We start from the raw sequence: 18,793 nt of genomic DNA on the forward strand, positions 1-18,793 counted from the left end.
ATGACATAAATCACAGCAAGATCCTTTTTGACCCACCTCCTAGAGAAATGGAAATAAAAACAAAAATAAACAAATGGGACCTAATGAAACTTAAAAGCTTTTGCACAGCAAAGGAAACCATAAACAAGACGAAAAGACAACCCTCAGAATGGAAGAAAATATTTGCAAATGAAGCAACTGACAAAGGATTAATCTCCAAAATTTACAAGCAGCTCATGCAGCTCAATATCAAAAAAACAAACACCCCAATCTAAAAATGGGCAGAAGACCTAAAGAGACATTTCTCCAAAGAAGATATGCGGATTGCCAACAAACACATGAAAGGATGCTCAACATCACTAATCACTAGAGAAATGCAAATGAAAACTACAATGAGGTATCACCTCACACCAGTGAGAGTGGCCATCATCAAAAAATCTACAAACAATAAATTCTGAAGAGAGTGTGGAGAAAGGGGAACCCTCTTGCACTGTTGGTGGGAATGTAAATTGATACAGCCACTATGGAGAACAGTATGGAGGTTCCTTAAAAAACTAAAAATAGAACTACCATATGACCCAGCAATCCCACTACTGGGCATATACCCTGAGAACTCCATAATTTAAAAAGAGGCATGCACCCCGATGTTCATTGCAGCACTATTTACAATAGCTAGGACATGGAAGCAGCCTAAGTGTCCATCAACAGATGAATGGATAAAGAAAATGTGGCACATATATACAGTGGAATATTACTCAGCCATAAAAAGAAATGAAATTGAGTTATTTGTAGTGAGGTGGATGGACCTAGAGTCTGTCATACAGAGTGAAATAAGTCAGAAAGAGAAAAACAAATACTGTATGCTAACACATATATATGGAATCTAAAAAAAAAAAAAAAAAGGTTCTGAAGAACCTGGGGTCAGGACAGGAATAAGACGCAGACATAGAGAATGGACTTGAGGACATGGAGAGGGGGAAGGGCAAGCTGGAACGAAGTGAGAGAGTGGCATGGACTTATATGTACTACCAAATGTAAAATAGATAGCTAGTGGGAAACAGCTGCATAGCACAGGGAGATCAGCTCGGTGCTTTGTGACCACCTAGAGGGGTGGGATAGGGAGGGTGGGAGGCAGTCACAAGAGGGAGGAGATATGGGGATATATGTATATGTATAGCTGATTCACTTCGTTATAAAACAGAAACTAACACACCATTGTAAAGCAATTATACTCCAGTAAAGATGTTAAAAAAAAAATTGTGTTGTCGGGACTTCCCTGGTGGTCCCGTGGTAGAGAGTCTGCCTTCCAATGCAGGGGATGTGGGTTTGATCCCTGGTCCAGGAACTAGGATCCCACATGCCACGGGGCAACTAAGCCTGCACGCCACCACTACTGAGCTCGCGCGCCTCAGCTAGAGCCCATGTGCCGTAAACTACAGAGCCCACGCACTCTGGAACCCGTGTGCCACAACTACAGAGCCCACTTGCCCTGGAGCCTGCGTGCCACAGCTAGAGAAGAAATAAAGCCCACACGCCACAACTAGAGAGAAGCCCACACGCCGCAGTGAAGAGCCTGCGTGCCACAATGAAAAATCCCACATGCCTCAACGAAGATCCTGTGTGCCACAACTAAGACCCAACACAGCCCAAAATAAATTAAATAAATCTTTTTTTTTAAATTGTGTTGTCTGTACATGAATAGTGTTTGTGGTATTAGCAGTTGCAAAAGAAGTACTGAACCTGAGTCCAGAATGTATTAGTACATGTCCCAGTAGTGCCTGTACACTAATGTCAAATGATCGTTTATTCTTTTAAAATATGTGTTTGAAATAATTTCAACTTAAACAATATAAGAATAAAACAAATGGATAAATTTTTTAAAGTTTAACTTGTTTAAATGGAAAACCAAATTTATAATGTTATTTTTCCCTATTTTCTTAAATTTTATTCTTGTCTATTTACTCTTTTCCAAAGAATGATAATTGACCAAAAATGAATTATTTAAAATATCTATGCATCCATTGCTAATATAAATAAATAAGTAAACAAACGGGAAGAATTATAGTGCTTCCTTAAGAATTCCAATTAATAGATGTAGATGGAAAGAGAAATTTAAGTCACCATTAGAACACCATAGTAAAAATTACAACAGGCAAGATCCACCAGTATGCTACAATTAGCAGGCAAAAGTTGAAGCAGAAGCAAAATATTTGCATAGTCTTCAAGTATTTCCCACAATATATTTAGTAATGTCTAAAGGAAAAATAATAAGCTTATAATAGAGAATCTTGGCAGACACAACCTTAGGCAAGTGGTCAAGGTTAATATCACCAGAAACACTCAGCAACATACCTCTTGACTTGATGCATTGAGAAGGGCATATCACCTCTGTTGTATCCTTCCCAATAATGTATAACCTCAATCTGATCATGAGAAAACATGAGACAAACCCAAACAAAGGGACATTCTGTAGATTAATCAGTACTCTTCAGAAGTGTCAGAATCATGAAAGACAAGCAAAGACTGAGGAATTGTCACAGGTTAGAGGAAACTAAGGATACACAACAACTAAATGCAATGTAGGATCTTGGATTAGATCCTGAACAGAGAAAGGATATTAGTGGAAAAACTGGTGAAACTCAAATAAGTTCTTAACTTTATATTGTACCAAGGTTAATTCCTTAGTTTTGATAAATGTTCTGTGGTTGTGTAAGACATCAACATAAAGGGAAGCTGGGGGATTTCCCTGGTGGTCCAGTGGTTAAGAGTCCAGCTTCCAATGTAAGGGACGCAGGTTCGATCCCTGGTGGGGGAACTAAGGTCCCACATGCTGCAGGGCAACTAAACCCACACACTGCAACTGTTGAGCAAGCCCACGCCCTGTAACTAGAGAGCCCACGTGCTGCAACTACAGAGCCCGTGTGCCACAACTAGAGAGGAGCCCGTGCACCACAACTAGAGAGGAGCCTGTGTACCGCAACGAAAGATCCCGTGTGCCACAGCTAAGACCCGATGCAGACAAAAATAATAAATAAATAAATAAATATTTTTAAAAGCATAAAGGAAAGCTGGGGAAGGGTATACAGGAACTCATATCTATTTTTGCAACTATTCTGTAAATCTAGAATTTTAAAAACTTGATTCTTTCCTGTTATTGGTTATAAGAGATTGCCCAGGTCTTAAGATTTTTCTCTTTAATTTCAACACACATATTTATAAAAATAGTTCTCAAAGAGTGTTCTTAGACCAGCATCATTAACAGCAGCTGGGGACTTGTTAAAAATGCAGATTCTCAGAAGCTCTGAGGATGGGACCCAGCGATCTGTGTTTTAACAAGCCCAGATGATTCTGACATGCACTATTGTTTGAGAGCTGTGACATGTACTATCAGTAAAAAACTTAAGACTAAAAGGAAACATTTTAATTAATATATTGGCAAGTTTGATTACAATAAAGTATAGCCAGTGTTTTTTTTTAATTGTGGTAAAATACATGTAACATAACATTTACCATCTTAACTATTCTTAAACATACAGTTTGTGTTATTAAATACATTCACATTGTTGTGTAATATAGTCACCTCCATTCATCCGCATAACTCTTAAAAAAATTTTTTTTTGTTTTATTTTTGGCTGCATTGGGTCTTTGTTGCTGCGCGCGGGCTTTTCTCTAGTTGCGGCGAGCCGGGGCTACTCTATTGCGGTGCGTGGGCTTCTCATTGCAGTGCCTCCTCTTGTTGCCAAGCACAGGCTCTAGGCACGTGGGCTTCAGTAGTGTGGCTCACGGGCTCTAGAGCACGTGCTCAGTAGTTGTGGTGCACTGGCTTAGTTGCTCCACGGCATGTGCGATCTTTCCGGACCAGGGCTCGAACCCATGTCCCCTACGTTGGCAGGCGGATTCTTAATCACTGCTCCACCAGGGAAGTCCTATCCACATAACTCTTAACTCCTTGTAAAACTGAAACTCTATACTCATTTAAACAGTAACTCCCTATTCCCCACTTCTCCCAGCCCCTGGCAGCCACCATTCTATTTTATGTTTTGACTATCTTAAGTGGAATCATACAGTGTTTGTCTTTTTGTGACTGGCTTATTTCACATAGCATACTGTCCTTAGGTTTCATCCATATTGCAGTATATGTTAGAACTTCTTTCCTTTTTAAGGCTGATTACCATTCTACTGTATGTATATACCACATTCAGATGAATGCTTATCCATTCATCCGTCAGTGGACAGTTGGGTTGCTTCCACATTTTAGCTATTGTGGATAATGCTGCTATGAACATGGATGTACAAGTATCTCATCAAGACTCTGTTTTCAGTTCTTTTGGGTATATACCCAGAATTGGAATTGCTGGATCATATGGTAATTCTATTTTTAATTTTTTTTGAGGAACCGCCACTATACTGTTTTCCACAATGGCTGTACCATTTTACTTTCCCACTAACAGTGTACAAGGGTTCATATTTCTCCACATTTTCACCAACACTTGTTTTCTGGTTTTGTTTTTTTAATAGTAACCATCCTAATGGGTGTAAGGTGGTATCTTATGGTAGTTTTGATTTGCATTCCTCTCATGATTAGTCATGTTGAGCATCTTTTCATGTGCTTTTTAGCCATTTGCATATCTTCTTGGATAATCTCTGTTCAAGTCCTTTGCCCATTTTTGAATAACTGACACCCCTACCTTTCGTATATAAAGTCACTGCTGCTCACATACTTGTTCATGGGCACATCAGTGGCACTTTTGGGCTCTCACTTTCTTTACTTCCCCCTGTCTACCTTGTCCCGCAGCTCCCATAAATCTGGTATTTACACATAGGATCTATTTGTGTGTTGATTTTGAGAAATAAGGTAGAATTTGAAAACTACACGACAGTATTTCAGTATTTAAACCTACTTCCAAAAAATTCTCTTTACAGACCTACAACAGCTGTGCCAGACTCTGCTTAAATCAAGAGACAGTATGTCTATCAAGCACTGCTATGAAGACTGAAAATTGTGTGGCCAAAGTAAGTAATATTACACATCAATATATATTATACCACATCATAATAATGGTTTATCTATAGACATCTTTATTCAGTATTGCTATTAAAGACTATTATAGGATTTTAAAATATTTATTTATTTTATTTTTATTTATTTGGCTGTGCTGGGTCTTAGTTGCGGCATGTGGGATCTTTGTTTTGTTTTTTTTTGTTTGTTTGTTTTTTTGCCGTACGCGGGCCTCTCACTGTTGTGGCCTCTCCCGTTGGCGGAGCACAGGCTCCGGACGCGCAGGCTTAGCAGCCATGGCTCACTGGCCTAGCCGCTCCACAGCATGTGGGATCTTCCCGGACCGGGACATGAACCCATGTCCGCTACATCAGCAGGCAGACTCTCAACCACTGTGCCACCAGGGAAGCCCCATACAAGCTTTTTATCTTTAGTTGGGCATGCAGGATCTAGTCCCCTAACCAGGGATTGAACCCAGGGCCCCTGCATTGGGAGCACAGAATCTTAACGGCTGGACCACCAGGGAAGTTCCTATTATAGGATTTTTAAAAAGAATGTAGGAGGCATCATTTTATCCAAAGCAGATTGCAAGTTGGAGTTTCTTTCTCTTCAGTTGCAGCAGAATTTTTTGATTATGTGTTCTGGTCACACTTTAGTCTAATTCACATTTGTTGCTTGACACTAGTTATGGATTATTATAGATAAGATTTGTGTGGGACTTCCCTGGCTGTCCAGTGGTTAAGACTCCTTGCTTCCACTGCAGGGGACACGGGTTCGATCCCCGGTCGGGGAACTAAAGATCCTGTGTGGCACGGCCAAAAAAAAAGATTTGTATAAAAAAATATATAGTTATTCTCATAAGTTTGGTGGTGGTTTTAAACTGTAATAAGTATAGAGTACACCATTGTAGGATTGTGAAATATGCTATAGAAAATTCAATTATTATATCACTATTATTATTTAGTGAGCGGCTATTGTTAAAAATACCGCTTTTGGTGGTCTTGATCTAACTGGACAAGTATGTTTAATCACGCATATGGAGCTTCTTGTTTCTTATGTATAAATGTGTGTCATATCTATAGCCTAAATACAAAAATAATCTTATGTATTAGAGATCTTACAATCTAATAATTGTATCAGCTATGCCTCAAGTTTTCCATCTCTAATTACTCAGGAACTTTGACCGAAATTTAGATTTCAGCCATTTAAATTATTCCAGGAGTAACTAAAAGTACAGTACGGGCTCTGTTTCTAGACTTCTACTCTGCATATCTGCAAAATTACTGCCTTTTATAACTATTCAGGGATTTGTCACTTTTACAACATTCCCAACTTTAACTAGTTTAATCTGTTGTCTAATCTAGTGTTTAATCTATACACTCAGGGTCTCTGTTACTGTTATTATTAGAGCCAGGCCTGGTATCATGTGTCTCCATTCTTTGCTACAAAAATCAAGGAACAGCAAATTTTTTTTTTTTTTTTGCGGTATGCGGGCCTCTCACTGTTGTGGCCTCTCCCGTTGCGGAGCACAGGCTCCGGACGCGCAGGCTCAGCGGCCATGGCTCATGGGCCCAGCCGCTCCGCGGCATGTGGGATCTTCCCAGAACGGGGCACGAAGCCGCATCCCCTGCATCGGCAGGTGGACTCCCAACCACTGTGCCACCAGGGAAGCCCCAGCAGCAATATTTTTTATTTTGTTTTATTTCTTAAAACATGAAGTAGTTTCAGTTGATAAAGGACATACTTTATCAACTGAAAATATATCATATACAAAATAGAACCATTGGAAATGATCCATATAAGAAATGTCAGAATTTATTAAAAGTTATAGTGAAAAAAGGTAGAGTTAATCAGTTCAGTTCTTAAATTAGAATGTCTTAATTATTTACTGCAAAATATGAATATTATAAATTAACGTGTATTTATTTTTCAGTCATATAGTCACAAGTAGCCAAGTGCTGATTGACCCTATTTTTTATCTAGCATTTGTACATTGAGGAGACCAATAATTTGGGCCTTTGAAAATAATCTTTTTCCTTTTTGGCCATGCTGTTCTCAGTTTCATCACAAGTGGGTGACTTCTGGCTAAACAAGGTAAAATCTTAGCATGAGCACCGATCCAAGGACAGGGTGTCGATTTTAATGAGTTACATTGAGAGCTGGCCAAGTGAGCATCTGTTCCTTTTGTTTTCTCAATACTTTGTAAGCCAGGATCTCTAAGCTGCATAGCTATGTTGGTGTATGTCTGTATGATGGTTTTTTTTTTTCCTCTCCTACCTTCTACTTTAGCGGTGCATGGTTGGAAATCTTGTGGCATCTGGCACAATGGTATAATTTCTTCTATGCTCTTGAGTGAGGAAATAAATTTGCTCATTGCTGCTGTTTCCATTGCTCTCAAATGGTGACCCTCTCATCCCATTCTTGCTTATTTTAGCATTATTCTGCCACCTATATCCTTTCATCATCTCCTTAAGCACCCTAATTTAATAATGATTTCTATCATTTCCTAGTTTAGGAACCCACCTAACTTTCTGATTCCTTTTATTGGCCCATCTTCATCTTCTGGTTCATTGCTTCAGATTTGAGCCAAATAATCAGTTGGTCAATGGCAAATAAAAACATGTAGCTGAAAATTCTCTTTCTTGCAACAGTCTCCAGTGAAGTGCCAATAACACAGGAATAGGAAGAATTTTCCCTTTTTAATTTACATATGTTATGTGTATCTCATGATTCTGTGCTACTTCTACTGGCCTCATTTATTGCTTGCCCTTTGAAAAGTAATGACTTGGCATTATTTTTGTAGGTCTGTAAGCTTGTCCCTATTTCATGCTCTTCACCTTTAGCCCTTAACTGGATAGTTTCACCTGCTATACTTGATATGGCTGCATTGGTTTTTAACTTGGTACAAGTATGTGTTGTTGATTCAGATTGTGCTCCAAAGTGGCCTTGAATGTCCAACTCCATGGAGAGCCGCTATAATATGGTGATATCAACCATTTTGGTCCTCTAGTTCAAAACAACTAATTTTGATAGGTGTGACTTTGGTTTGGGTGGAGATGGTAATTAAAGTCTAAGACCTTATTATTGAAAACTGTTTATATAAGACATTAATACCAGTTAGTCCCTTTAAAAACAGCAATCCTGTTATGTTTGGACCCCTATAATATATTGTATGTGACTTCTTTGCCAGAGATATCTTAAAATAAATGTTTTATAATAGGTGTATGAAAAGAGACCCTTAGTCCTCTTTAGAATACAAGAAGACAAAATTGTAAGGCAAACTACAGCCACCCTCGGTTAATAATCTTCTGAATCTTTGACTTGAAGAATGAGTCTTAAGAAAATATTTTAAAATAAAAATGGAGGAAGGGTCATTTTATAGTATAACTTAATCCAAGTAATATTTGGAGGCATTGAGATGTTTTTTATTTCTTCCAAAGCCTTTCTTCTTACTAATTATAGCCCTGTAGTTCATGAGGTTTGTGTTTGGAACATGATAAGCTCTGTTTATTGTAGCTTTAAATGAACAGTCATTATTGACCTCCAACTTAATCTTTAAAATCAATAATCATGTTGTACCTAATTGTCAACCTTCATGATGTTTTTTAATTGGTAAAGAAAGCTTACTGGAAAAATAAAGAGCATTAATTTTTGTTATATTTTTATTGACTTTAAGTATTATTGAAATTTTTTGTTTTCAGGCTTTTCCCTAATTTACCCTTACACACACACATACACATACAGTTAAAACTGAGTTGTTTTTGAACACATCTGCCTGGATTCCTGCCTAGGTCGGAGAAGTTCTGCCTCTTTATATTTAGAAAATAAACCCCTCCCATAGTCCTTTGTAGATGTGTTCTATATTGTAGTTGTTGTTGTTTGTTATTGTTTTTTACTTTAGACTAATAATCTTTTTGCAACTGAGACAGAAAAATGTGATGTTCCTTTCCACTCACTCCAGATTTTGATAGAAGACTTGTTTTATTTATTTCCAAAATTATATCCGCAGGAAACAAGCTGTTTAAATTCAGATTATGCTGAAGCAAAATGGTCCTGGTATGAGAAGCAACGTGCTGTTTTACGAGCACAGAGTCCCCTTTCTCATAACTGATTGATAGTAAATATTTTCCTGAAGAATTATTGCCAACCATGAACAGTGCAACTGTTTCACTTTTTTCCTGTGCTACTTGCTGTACCAGCCATTGTCGGTAATTAAGATCTACAATTCACAATGCAGACGTTTGCACTTCCTCTGGGTCTGTGCTATTTATAAGGCATTTCAGCTGTTCAGAGTTTCTTTTGAGTTTTAAACTACGTGTTAACAGACTTCTTTAATATACTGTTCCACAAGTAGCATGTCAGATGGTCCATTCTGCACACAAGCTTCTCTGTTGGGTCTAAAGAATAGCTTTGTGGAGAATATATTAAGATTTAACCATATCATTGAGGCTGATGTGGTTGGAAAAACTGAAGTATAATGTTTTATACATTAGGCTTATTGCTGTATTAAAGAGGCAGGAATTAAGTTCAGAAGTAATGTTTTTTCTTCCATCTTTAAATATTTATATGAATTAGTGAATGTTAATGGGGGTTACAGAGAGGTCCTGAGAAATACTAGTACAGTGACTTTTCCAAGCTCACTTTGAAGTAATAATAGAATCAAGAATCCTCATTATAGACAACAGTTTGTGTGTTTGTCAGATTAAGGATATGAGAATACATAACCTTCTAGATGTGCATGATATTTAAGAATACAAACATGGGGCACCAAAATGGATCAGCAGATTGACTGCACATTTGTTGTGTAATCAGCTTCAGGAACCCTAAGTAGCATATGCCACTGGAGGGGAAAGTGTAAATAGGAATCCTGGTCTGTATTAAAATTGGTAAAATTCAAAGTCATTTTCAACCATTTCAGCAAAGTTAATTAAAAAAAAAGTTAGGACCTCAGTGAGAATCTTCATGAATTATAGTCTAGATTCACAGTAAATACTTGCACAGTCTCCATGCTACCTGCTCTCATTGTTAAACATACAAGAAAAAGAAACAAGAAACTGAAAGCTGTTAACAAAATATGTTAAACTTTTGCCCTGAATGGGGATCAGACTGACTGTTTTTAAGTCTGAAGTCAGAGGCATTGATTCTGCACATTGGCCGCAAGCATCTTCCAGCAGAGCAGATTTGTGGAGAAAGGCAGGACACAGGTTCGGTGCTGATTTCTTGATGGCTCCTTCAATAGACAGAGCTTATAACAAAGCCTTTCCAAGGCAGTTTTATTTGCCAAAACCTAAAACTTTCTGTAGTTCTTTTGAACTACAGTGTTTCTGTAAACTTTTTCCCTTCAGTGAACTCTTTATGAGCCTTTTATTAGATAGCAGCAGTGGTTCAACTGTTGGGAACCGCTGATATATCTGACTGAGGTGCTTCAAGATGCTAGAACCTATTCACATTTCTATCTAGCCAGGGAGCTAATAAGATTGAGTTTGTCTTTGTGGGTTGATCTAGATTAGCATGAGATGAGCCCAGTCATTGTCTCCCTCAGTGAAAAAGGAAAGGTTGGGAGAGAGTGGGATGAAGGAAGAAAGTTTTTCATCAAGAACTGACTGCAGTATTGCCTGCTGATGCATGTCGGATAACCCTCACCAAGAGATCACATGGCTTCTCCAAAAGTCAAACGATCAATTCGCCTCGTTTTGGCTCTGTACTTAATGCACAAACAGTGCGATCTGCGGGGCTGTAATTGCATTGTTAGGGCCAAGGAACAAGCCTGTGCCTTTTCAGCAGACAGCTGGCAGGGAGAGAGGCATGTTGTTAGGAAAGAGAGAGGCAAGGCAAATAAAATTACTGCTAACGCTCAGAGATCGGCAGGAGTCCTACTTGCCTAATCTTACCGGTGGGAGCAAGCGGCTGTTGTAATCCAATTATAGCAGCATAAGCAATTTGTTAGACACTCCGCATAATGTAACAATTTCCCAATAAACTCTGACTTGTAATAACGTCGGCAAGAGTCCGCATAAATCTGCCCGAATGGTGGGGGCTGGAGCGTTAGGCTGGGGGCTTGTAATTGGCGCCATCAGCACGTTTTGCGGAGTGCAGTATGGTGCAGTCTTTAGTGCAGGAATTTTAAGGAGAAAAGCGTGGCACACGTTTCTCAGAAAAAGAAAAGTGGCCATTAAAGGGGGAGCAACAAGAAGGGCATACTCTTGCCTTCACATTACCTAGGAATCTTAGTATAGAAAGAAAACAGGAGGAAGCCATGTTTCCTTCTAATACTAAAAAGGGGAATGGGGGTAGAATGTGTGAATTAAATTCCTTTATTTAAAAGGCATCAGTTTCCATTATTTATACCCTCCTTCTCCAGCCCCCCAAAATGCTGTTCAGGCAGCATTTAGCTAACATTTTTACAAAATGTTCTCAGCTAGGCAAGCCTAGAAATGCCAAATTAACATATATTTTCTTCTAGAGTTTAGCATTTTCTTTACAACAGGAAAATATACTTTCTTTGTGCCCAGGACAAATCTTTTAAAGATGTTATCTCATTGACTATCAAACCTTTATGTAGAATTCTGTCTTCTGCTTTAAGAAACCATCTCTTACTGAAGGGTTTAAAACCCAGATTGTTGTTTGCTTAGCTGGCTTTATTATGCTTCTTATTTTCCAATTCTGAAATATATTGTGAATTTCTGTGATACTAGGACTAATAATCTTTCTTGTTGATCACTTACATTGTATAAGAATACAGTTTTTGGGCTTCCCTGGTGGCGCAGTGGTTGAGGGTCTGCCTGCCGACGCAGGGGACACGGGTTCGTGCCCCGGTCCAGGAAGATCCCACATGCCGCGGAGTGGCTGGGCCCGTGAGCCATGGCCGCTGAGCCTGCGTGTCCAGAGCCTGTGCTCCGCAACGGGAGAGGCCACAACAGTGAGAGGCCCACGTACTGCAAAAAAAAAAAAAAAAAAAAAAGGCTACAGTTTTTATTATTTAAACCTATACCTATATAATCATTATAGAAACCATTTTGATTCCTAAGTCATAAGATTGCTGTTTTAGAAAAATATTTGTTGTTGTGTTGTGCAAAATAGAACCTCCACTATTTATTGATTGATTAGCATTTGTAGTCACAGAATAGAGTTTCTTATTATATAGGGTATAGGAGGTGAAGAGTGCTCACATATTCGAGTTAATAGACAGGTTTTCATGCTACTGTGTGTATATTAAATGTTATCTACTTTCTTATGCCAACCCAACTGTTCATTGTTGTTAATTTGTGTCAAAACCAAGCTTATAAAATAAGGACAGGATTCTTCAAAATACCGTGTTGCTGTGGGTATTATTACAATAAATATTTACTTTCATTTTAAACATTTCCTTTTACTGAAGCAAATGCTGCCTTGTTTGACTGGAGCTACATCGATAAACTGCAGTGCCTCTAATAAAGCCACTCAGTGTCTGGGTTTAACTAATGGCTGATTTTCATGGCTTTGACAGTGAGCTGTGTGCGTTATTTTCTCCTGATATTGTAAAAATAATGAGAGCAAATTAGAACAATCAGTTTACACAGATAGCTCCTGATTGGAGGCGATGGGCAATATGGTAGCAGGTAATCCATCTTCGGGCTCCTGTCACATTAACTTCAGCAGTGTGAAAAGATCAGGTGGGGTAAGCAGGGATCCTGCCCAATCGGAACACTGAAATTAATGAGAAGAGCATTGTTCTGTGATCAACCTTTTAATTAGCAAGACTGGAAATGTTGGGAGTGATGAAGGCAACACCACAGCTGCACAATGCCAGGCACAGTTCCTTAAAAGGGAATGAAAAAGAAAAATCTTTGGGTTTCACATCATACTTTTGTTGCTGTATACAGGCATTTTGTTTCCACTCTAGAGCTGGTTTACAGACTTTAAGAAGTACTGCCTATACACTTGAAACTAATATAGTGTTATATGCCAATTTTACTTCAATTGAAAGAAAGAAATACTACCTACTTTCCGAAGTGTTGTCACAAATATGGTTGATGTATTAATGATCTGTAGACGGTAATTCTATCAAGGGTCATTTAGAACTTTACAGTTTCTTTGGCATTGCACTCTGGGTTTTAACCTTTGATTTTTTAAAAATCAGGTAACCAGAGAAATTAAAATTTTAAAAGGTCTGCCTTCTCAGCCTCCTACCACCCCACCCCTCCAATATAGAGTTTTCCTTGCAAGCATGCGAGTTTTCTGGTTTGGAGGACTTCTGTCACTTTGAATTATTCAAAAGAGGACCCTAATGCAGGCAGTAAGCTATGGCATATTTAAGTTATGTTCCTTTCCTGATTCTGTTTATTAGGAAATTCACTATTTGTTTTTTTTTCCCTATGCCATTGACTTCTGTATGTGGGGGACTGTGTTATTTTGAGAATTGACTATCAATAAATGGTGTTTATAGGAGGAAGAGGGGGGAAAATCTATGCAGTAGCTGAGGCTAAGGGCTGGTTCATCCACTTAAAGCTCAGTTATACTAAAATTGTAACCATGTTAATCATCCCTGAAATATTGGAAAATATGGTATTAGGCTGTGAAAGACATTAATGAGCCAAATTTTCTCTACCAAATCAGTGCCTGTTTTCTTGGCCACCTTTGACAGGCTTTGTCTATGGGAAGGTATATGAAGCCACCAGGATTTGCAGTATTTTAGAGTTTATATCTTAAGTTTAGTGGCTTACTGTAAAAGCAAGTGATATAGGCTATGTAGATGAATCCAGATATCTTCCAAAGACATATAAAATAAATTTGTTTTCTTAATATTAACAGTTATCTTAGGCACTTATTTAAAGTATTAATACATAAAAGCCAGTTTATCGGGTACCCATCTGAGTATAGAATTAACAGGAAAGAGCCTAAAGTATAGTATGAAATATTCAGGTTAGGTGTAAGCTAATCTTTTCTCATCATAGTTAATAGGACTTTTAAAATAATATATATAACTAATGGAAGTTCTTTATTGCAGCCCTAAGATACTGTATTTGCAGAATATAAGTCCCTGATATTCTACTTCTCTGCAGAACTCATAAAACAAAGGCCCTTCACTTCCTCCTAGTACCTATCTCCCTACCTTCCTTTCCCCTCTAAAAATATTTAGTATAGCTCTTGCAGTTCTGTCAGAAACCTGATTTTTTGTTTTGTTTTGTTTTTTGACTAATAGCTTTTCCTGAAAATATTCATTAAGATTTAAATGTATCAGTATTTTAAGATCAGTGACTTAATACTAAATAGTCTCTAGGACTTCCCCCCTACACTCTATAAGAGAATGGTGCTACTGTGCATATTAATATTTTAAAGCCCACTTGTTAGAATTTTGCGTGATAACTTTTCTGCATTTCTTAATCTGGAAGAGATTTTTAGTCTTACTGCTTTTATGGATTTTTGTGGCTTTTCGTTCTCTTCTGTCTTAGTGACAGTTCCAGAAGCCTGGGCTCATAAGCTCTCCATAAATAAGTATGTTCTTAGTCATATGGTATAAATAGATCACTTACAAAGCTTGTGAAACCTGAGCTCTCCTTTTGAACCTTTCAGTACCCATGAGCTCAGGATTCATACATGTAAAATTTTATTCTTGTGTCGTGAGTTCAGCTTCTTGTAAGGCAAACGAGCTATGAATTTAAATGTTCTCTATACCAAGTTTCTACAAAAATAAAACTGTGTTTTTCCATTTTCCTATGATTCTGGAATTCCATCTGACTTAATTATCTTGCCAATATTTGTTCTTGTTGTTAGATTTGTTTCTTAAGATGAGTGTTAAAATAGATGTTTCTTTTTTTGAGGGCATCTTTTTTGTTTGTTTATAATAGTAATAACAGAAATGTCTAACTGGCTGAATGACCAAGAAACTCCCTTTTAATTTCCTAACAGAACTAGAGTTGCCAAGTCACCTTAAATTCTACTAATCCAAAATCTCATCAGTAGGGTTCACTTCAGAGAAATTTTCATTAGTCTAGTCCTTTGGAGCTCACCTAACACACCCTTATTTAAAGTTCTTATGTATGGAAACAGTTTTATCTCTGAGACTGTGATAATCTTTTCTAAGTTCCTCATCCTCCTCAATTATTAGTTTGGGGTATATTCCTATACAAGGAATTTTTAAAGGTCCATTTTCTTTCTCTTGTAACTTCAGGATGGAAGATATTTATTTTTTACTACTCAAAAGTTTGAGGAGGAGAGAGAGAATATATGTTAATATTTATTAAGCCCCTGTGTTTAGGCACTTTTGTGCTAGCTGTGTTGTCTGTTTCAACCTGATGAGATGGATGATACTATCCCTATTTTACAGATAGGGATAGGAACCTGAAGCTTAGAGAAATTAAAACTTTTCACATATCTAAGCTGTAGAGTTTTGAGTCATCTCTCTGACTTCAGAGTCCTTGCTCTACTACATACGGTTGATTTTTAAGTAGTATTTGGAGGCCCTGTGTATCTCTTCTGTTATACTTGGCCTCACACTACAAAGCACCTATAGCTTTTCAACATTTGATTTATATAGAACATTTGACATCTAGCAAATATTGTTTCTTCATCTCCCCCATCCCCCCACCCCTTACTGCTTGTAAAATATCTTGTTCTGCCTGAACTGTGGCAAGACTGTTTCCAGAAAATTTAACTAACAGAGTTAAATACTCTGGGTTACCTAGTCAATAATTCTATGCAATTTTAAATGCTTACTCAATAATAATCACCTACCTTGTAAACATAGATCTTTAAAGGACTGAAGATGACCTCATGTCATTGGACTTATTATGAGTATGGTAACACCTTAGTATGAGTCCAGTACAGTTCGTTCAAGGTGGTAACCTTACCTTAGTAATTGTTTTAGAAATTGTTTTGGAATACAAATCTCATTTGAATTGCTATATCAGGATTTACAGTGTAAGCATATATTGGCAGTCCTTTTATACCAAAAACTTATTTTTCCTGGTTAAACTTGGTAATTAGTTTTATCAGTTAAAACAAAAAAATGTCCCTTAGGGCTTCAAAGCCCAGGCTCTGTCTGATTACACTTTAGTAAATATTTTTTGTAAGTATGCATGCTTTAGATAGTTTGGTGATTGTAAAGACATGATGAGGGTATCAGAATTAATAGATGGACCTTGAATCCCCTGTTTCAGACAGGAAAGAGGAGGATTGGGACAGGAGTGAGTAATTAAGAAACAGGTTGATCAAAAGCAAATGAAAACAAAAAGCAAATAAACATGAATATTATTCTGTGGTGTGTGTGTGTGTGTGTGTGTGTGTGTGTGTGTGTGTGTGTGTGTGTGTAAAATCTCCCTGGATATTCTCTAATGGAAAGAATAGAAGTTTTTGATATTTACAGTTGACATATAAATATATGTAAGGAGCACTTGGTCACATGGAGCACTAAGACCATGACAAACAGAAATTTTTAAGTATTTCTAGAAGAATGACCATACATTTAATTATGCTTTATACCTCAGACATCACTTCTTTAACTTTAGCCACATTTTCTTGAAATATCTAATAGCATAAGAAATTTAATTATAAAGATTAAAAAAACAAAAAACAAAAAACTTTGGAGCAAGCCTAAAGGGAAATACAGAGAGAAAACCATGTTTAAAAAGAGATGGTTCCTACAGTGTTAACTATGGAGTGTGTAGCGTGACTCTGTAATGGAATATCATGGCAGGGGGTATAATACTGTAAATAAGATGAATATGCCACTTGTGGATTAATGGGCAACCTAAAGAGTGGCTTTATTTACATCTGTGTGTGAGGTTCATTTCCAGTTTGTGTATTTTTTCTTATTCTTGTAATTGGAGTACTTAAAACCTGATGGTTTAATTAGGAAACTTAAAATCAGTTTCCTTGAATCTTAATATGTGTGGTGTTTTGTTTTGGTTTGGGGTTTTTTTGGGGGGAAGGGGGGTAGGATTAGTATAATGTCATTTTTGACTTTAAAATTGATCGGTTGAAGGAGTTTTCTTTTTGTCCTCTAGGTAATACTTAAGGAGAAGAGGTGGGTTCTGAATATAAGTCCAAGAAATACAACTACTTTTTATATTTTACATTTTGATAGGGAATATCAAACATCACATTATAGATTATAGTAGATTCCATTTGCAGTGATAAAAGGATATGGGATGCTTTTCAAAGGTTTGAGTACTGAGTAATGTAAACTTGAATACTTCTAGCCTGGGACACTATAGGAGCCACTATCTCAACATTATAACATGAGAACATGCAGTAAGAGTAGATTCTAAGTGAGAGTTTTATATAACTTATATTTTTAATTTATTGAAGTATAGTTGATTTACTATTTTGTGTTAATTTCTGCTGTATAGCAAAGTGTTTCAGTTAGACATAAATATACATTCTTTTTCATATTCTTTTCCATTATGGTTTATCACAAGATATTGAATACAGTTCCCTGTGCTATACAGTAGGACCTTGTTGTTTATCCAATTCTATATATAATAGTTTGCTTATATAACTAATTTTTTACTCAGCTGTTTAGGTTGCTGTTGGTTTCCACTTAATGCTATTATTTAGTGCTCTTAAAACTTCAAATTTTGAGATTTAGACTATTTTTTACTCCCTCTTTTCTCCCTCAATTGAAAATGTGTGGTAAAAGTTACCTATAAAAGGCAAATTATATGTAAAAGTAAATTGCCTTCATTGTAGAGTCTGAACAGGACTGATTTTCACTTGCAGAAGGTAGATTCTCAAATTATATTTGTTGAGTCTGATATATATTGTTTAAAGTATTAAAATCCAGAGATTGTGTCATCAAATTTTACAGCATTTGTGCACCATTATTTATTGAATGTTTACAATGTGCCAGACACTAAGGGTTAAGGGTTTTATATACATTCTCACTTAAATTCCCACAACAATCTCATTAAGCATACAACCCCATTTTATATATAGATTAACCAGAACTCAGAGATATCAAGCAATTTGCCCAAGGTATGTTGCAGAACTAGAATTTGAACCCAGACTGTCTGACCCCATGGCCATGTGCTTTCAATCATTGTGTTTTGTGAATTTTAGTACATAGAAATTAGGGCAGATGTAGCAAATGTGAGGGGATTATCTAAAAAGTTCTCTATGGTGCCTATTTAGTGTTAACAATTTATTAACAAATAGCCATGATTTGGAAAACACAGAAGTATGCAAATTGGTTATATAAAATCATGTTACAGTAATACATTTTAGGTTTGTGTTCTCCTCTTACACTATTAATATTTTCCTTTTCAGCATTCTATATGAGATGATAAAAATTAAAAATACCTCAATTAGCAACCACAAAAAAGTAAAACTGTTAATTGAACCTTATAATCTCCTCTTACTGTCTGTTAGGCTTTTCTTTTCAGGCTTTGATTGTGTGTAATAAAACTGTTGCTTAATTAATGCCAGGATTCTGAAGGCTTTGGATGCCACAAAAGAGAGTGGAGAAACCAAGAGGCAGCATCAAATAGCTTTTCTGTTGTGTTAATTTAGATCTGTCATTCTTGTTCTAGTTCATGATATATGGCTCCCAGCAGATACTAGGTGAATTAAAAGAGAAGCAAGTAGTGGATCCTGTCTCAGGAAAAACACAAATGATTGAAGCTCTCAGTAGCTCAATGAATAACTGTTTTCAGATAATATTTCACCCCTAGTTTGAGCTGCCCTTGGAATGAATGTGGCTGTGTTAATGTGACCAGCAGACATAATGCAAAACCAAACTAATTGGTAACTTGGCATTATGGCTTTGTGGTATGTGCAGGAACGATCCAGTACTAATGTCCATGCCGTACTGTCTTTGGCAGAGTGGTGCTTGTGTGT

At 37.1% G+C, this 18,793-nt stretch overlaps 1 protein-coding gene across 1 annotated transcript in view; it reads left to right on the forward strand.

Annotated features, from left to right (window-relative positions):
* Positions 1 to 18,793, forward strand: part of BTRC (beta-transducin repeat containing E3 ubiquitin protein ligase) — a 185,620-nt gene that overhangs the window by 114,048 nt on the left and 52,779 nt on the right. The window contains exon 3 of the mRNA XM_007470457.1: positions 4,903 to 4,992. Within this exon, the coding sequence (XP_007470519.1) occupies positions 4,903 to 4,992 (90 nt within the window). The remainder of the gene's footprint in view (positions 1 to 4,902; positions 4,993 to 18,793) is intronic.

Source organism: Lipotes vexillifer, unplaced genomic scaffold, assembly GCF_000442215.2.
Source record: "Lipotes vexillifer unplaced genomic scaffold, Lipotes_vexillifer_v1.1 scaffold916, whole genome shotgun sequence".
In the NCBI taxonomy this organism is placed as follows: Eukaryota; Metazoa; Chordata; class Mammalia; order Artiodactyla; family Lipotidae; genus Lipotes; species Lipotes vexillifer.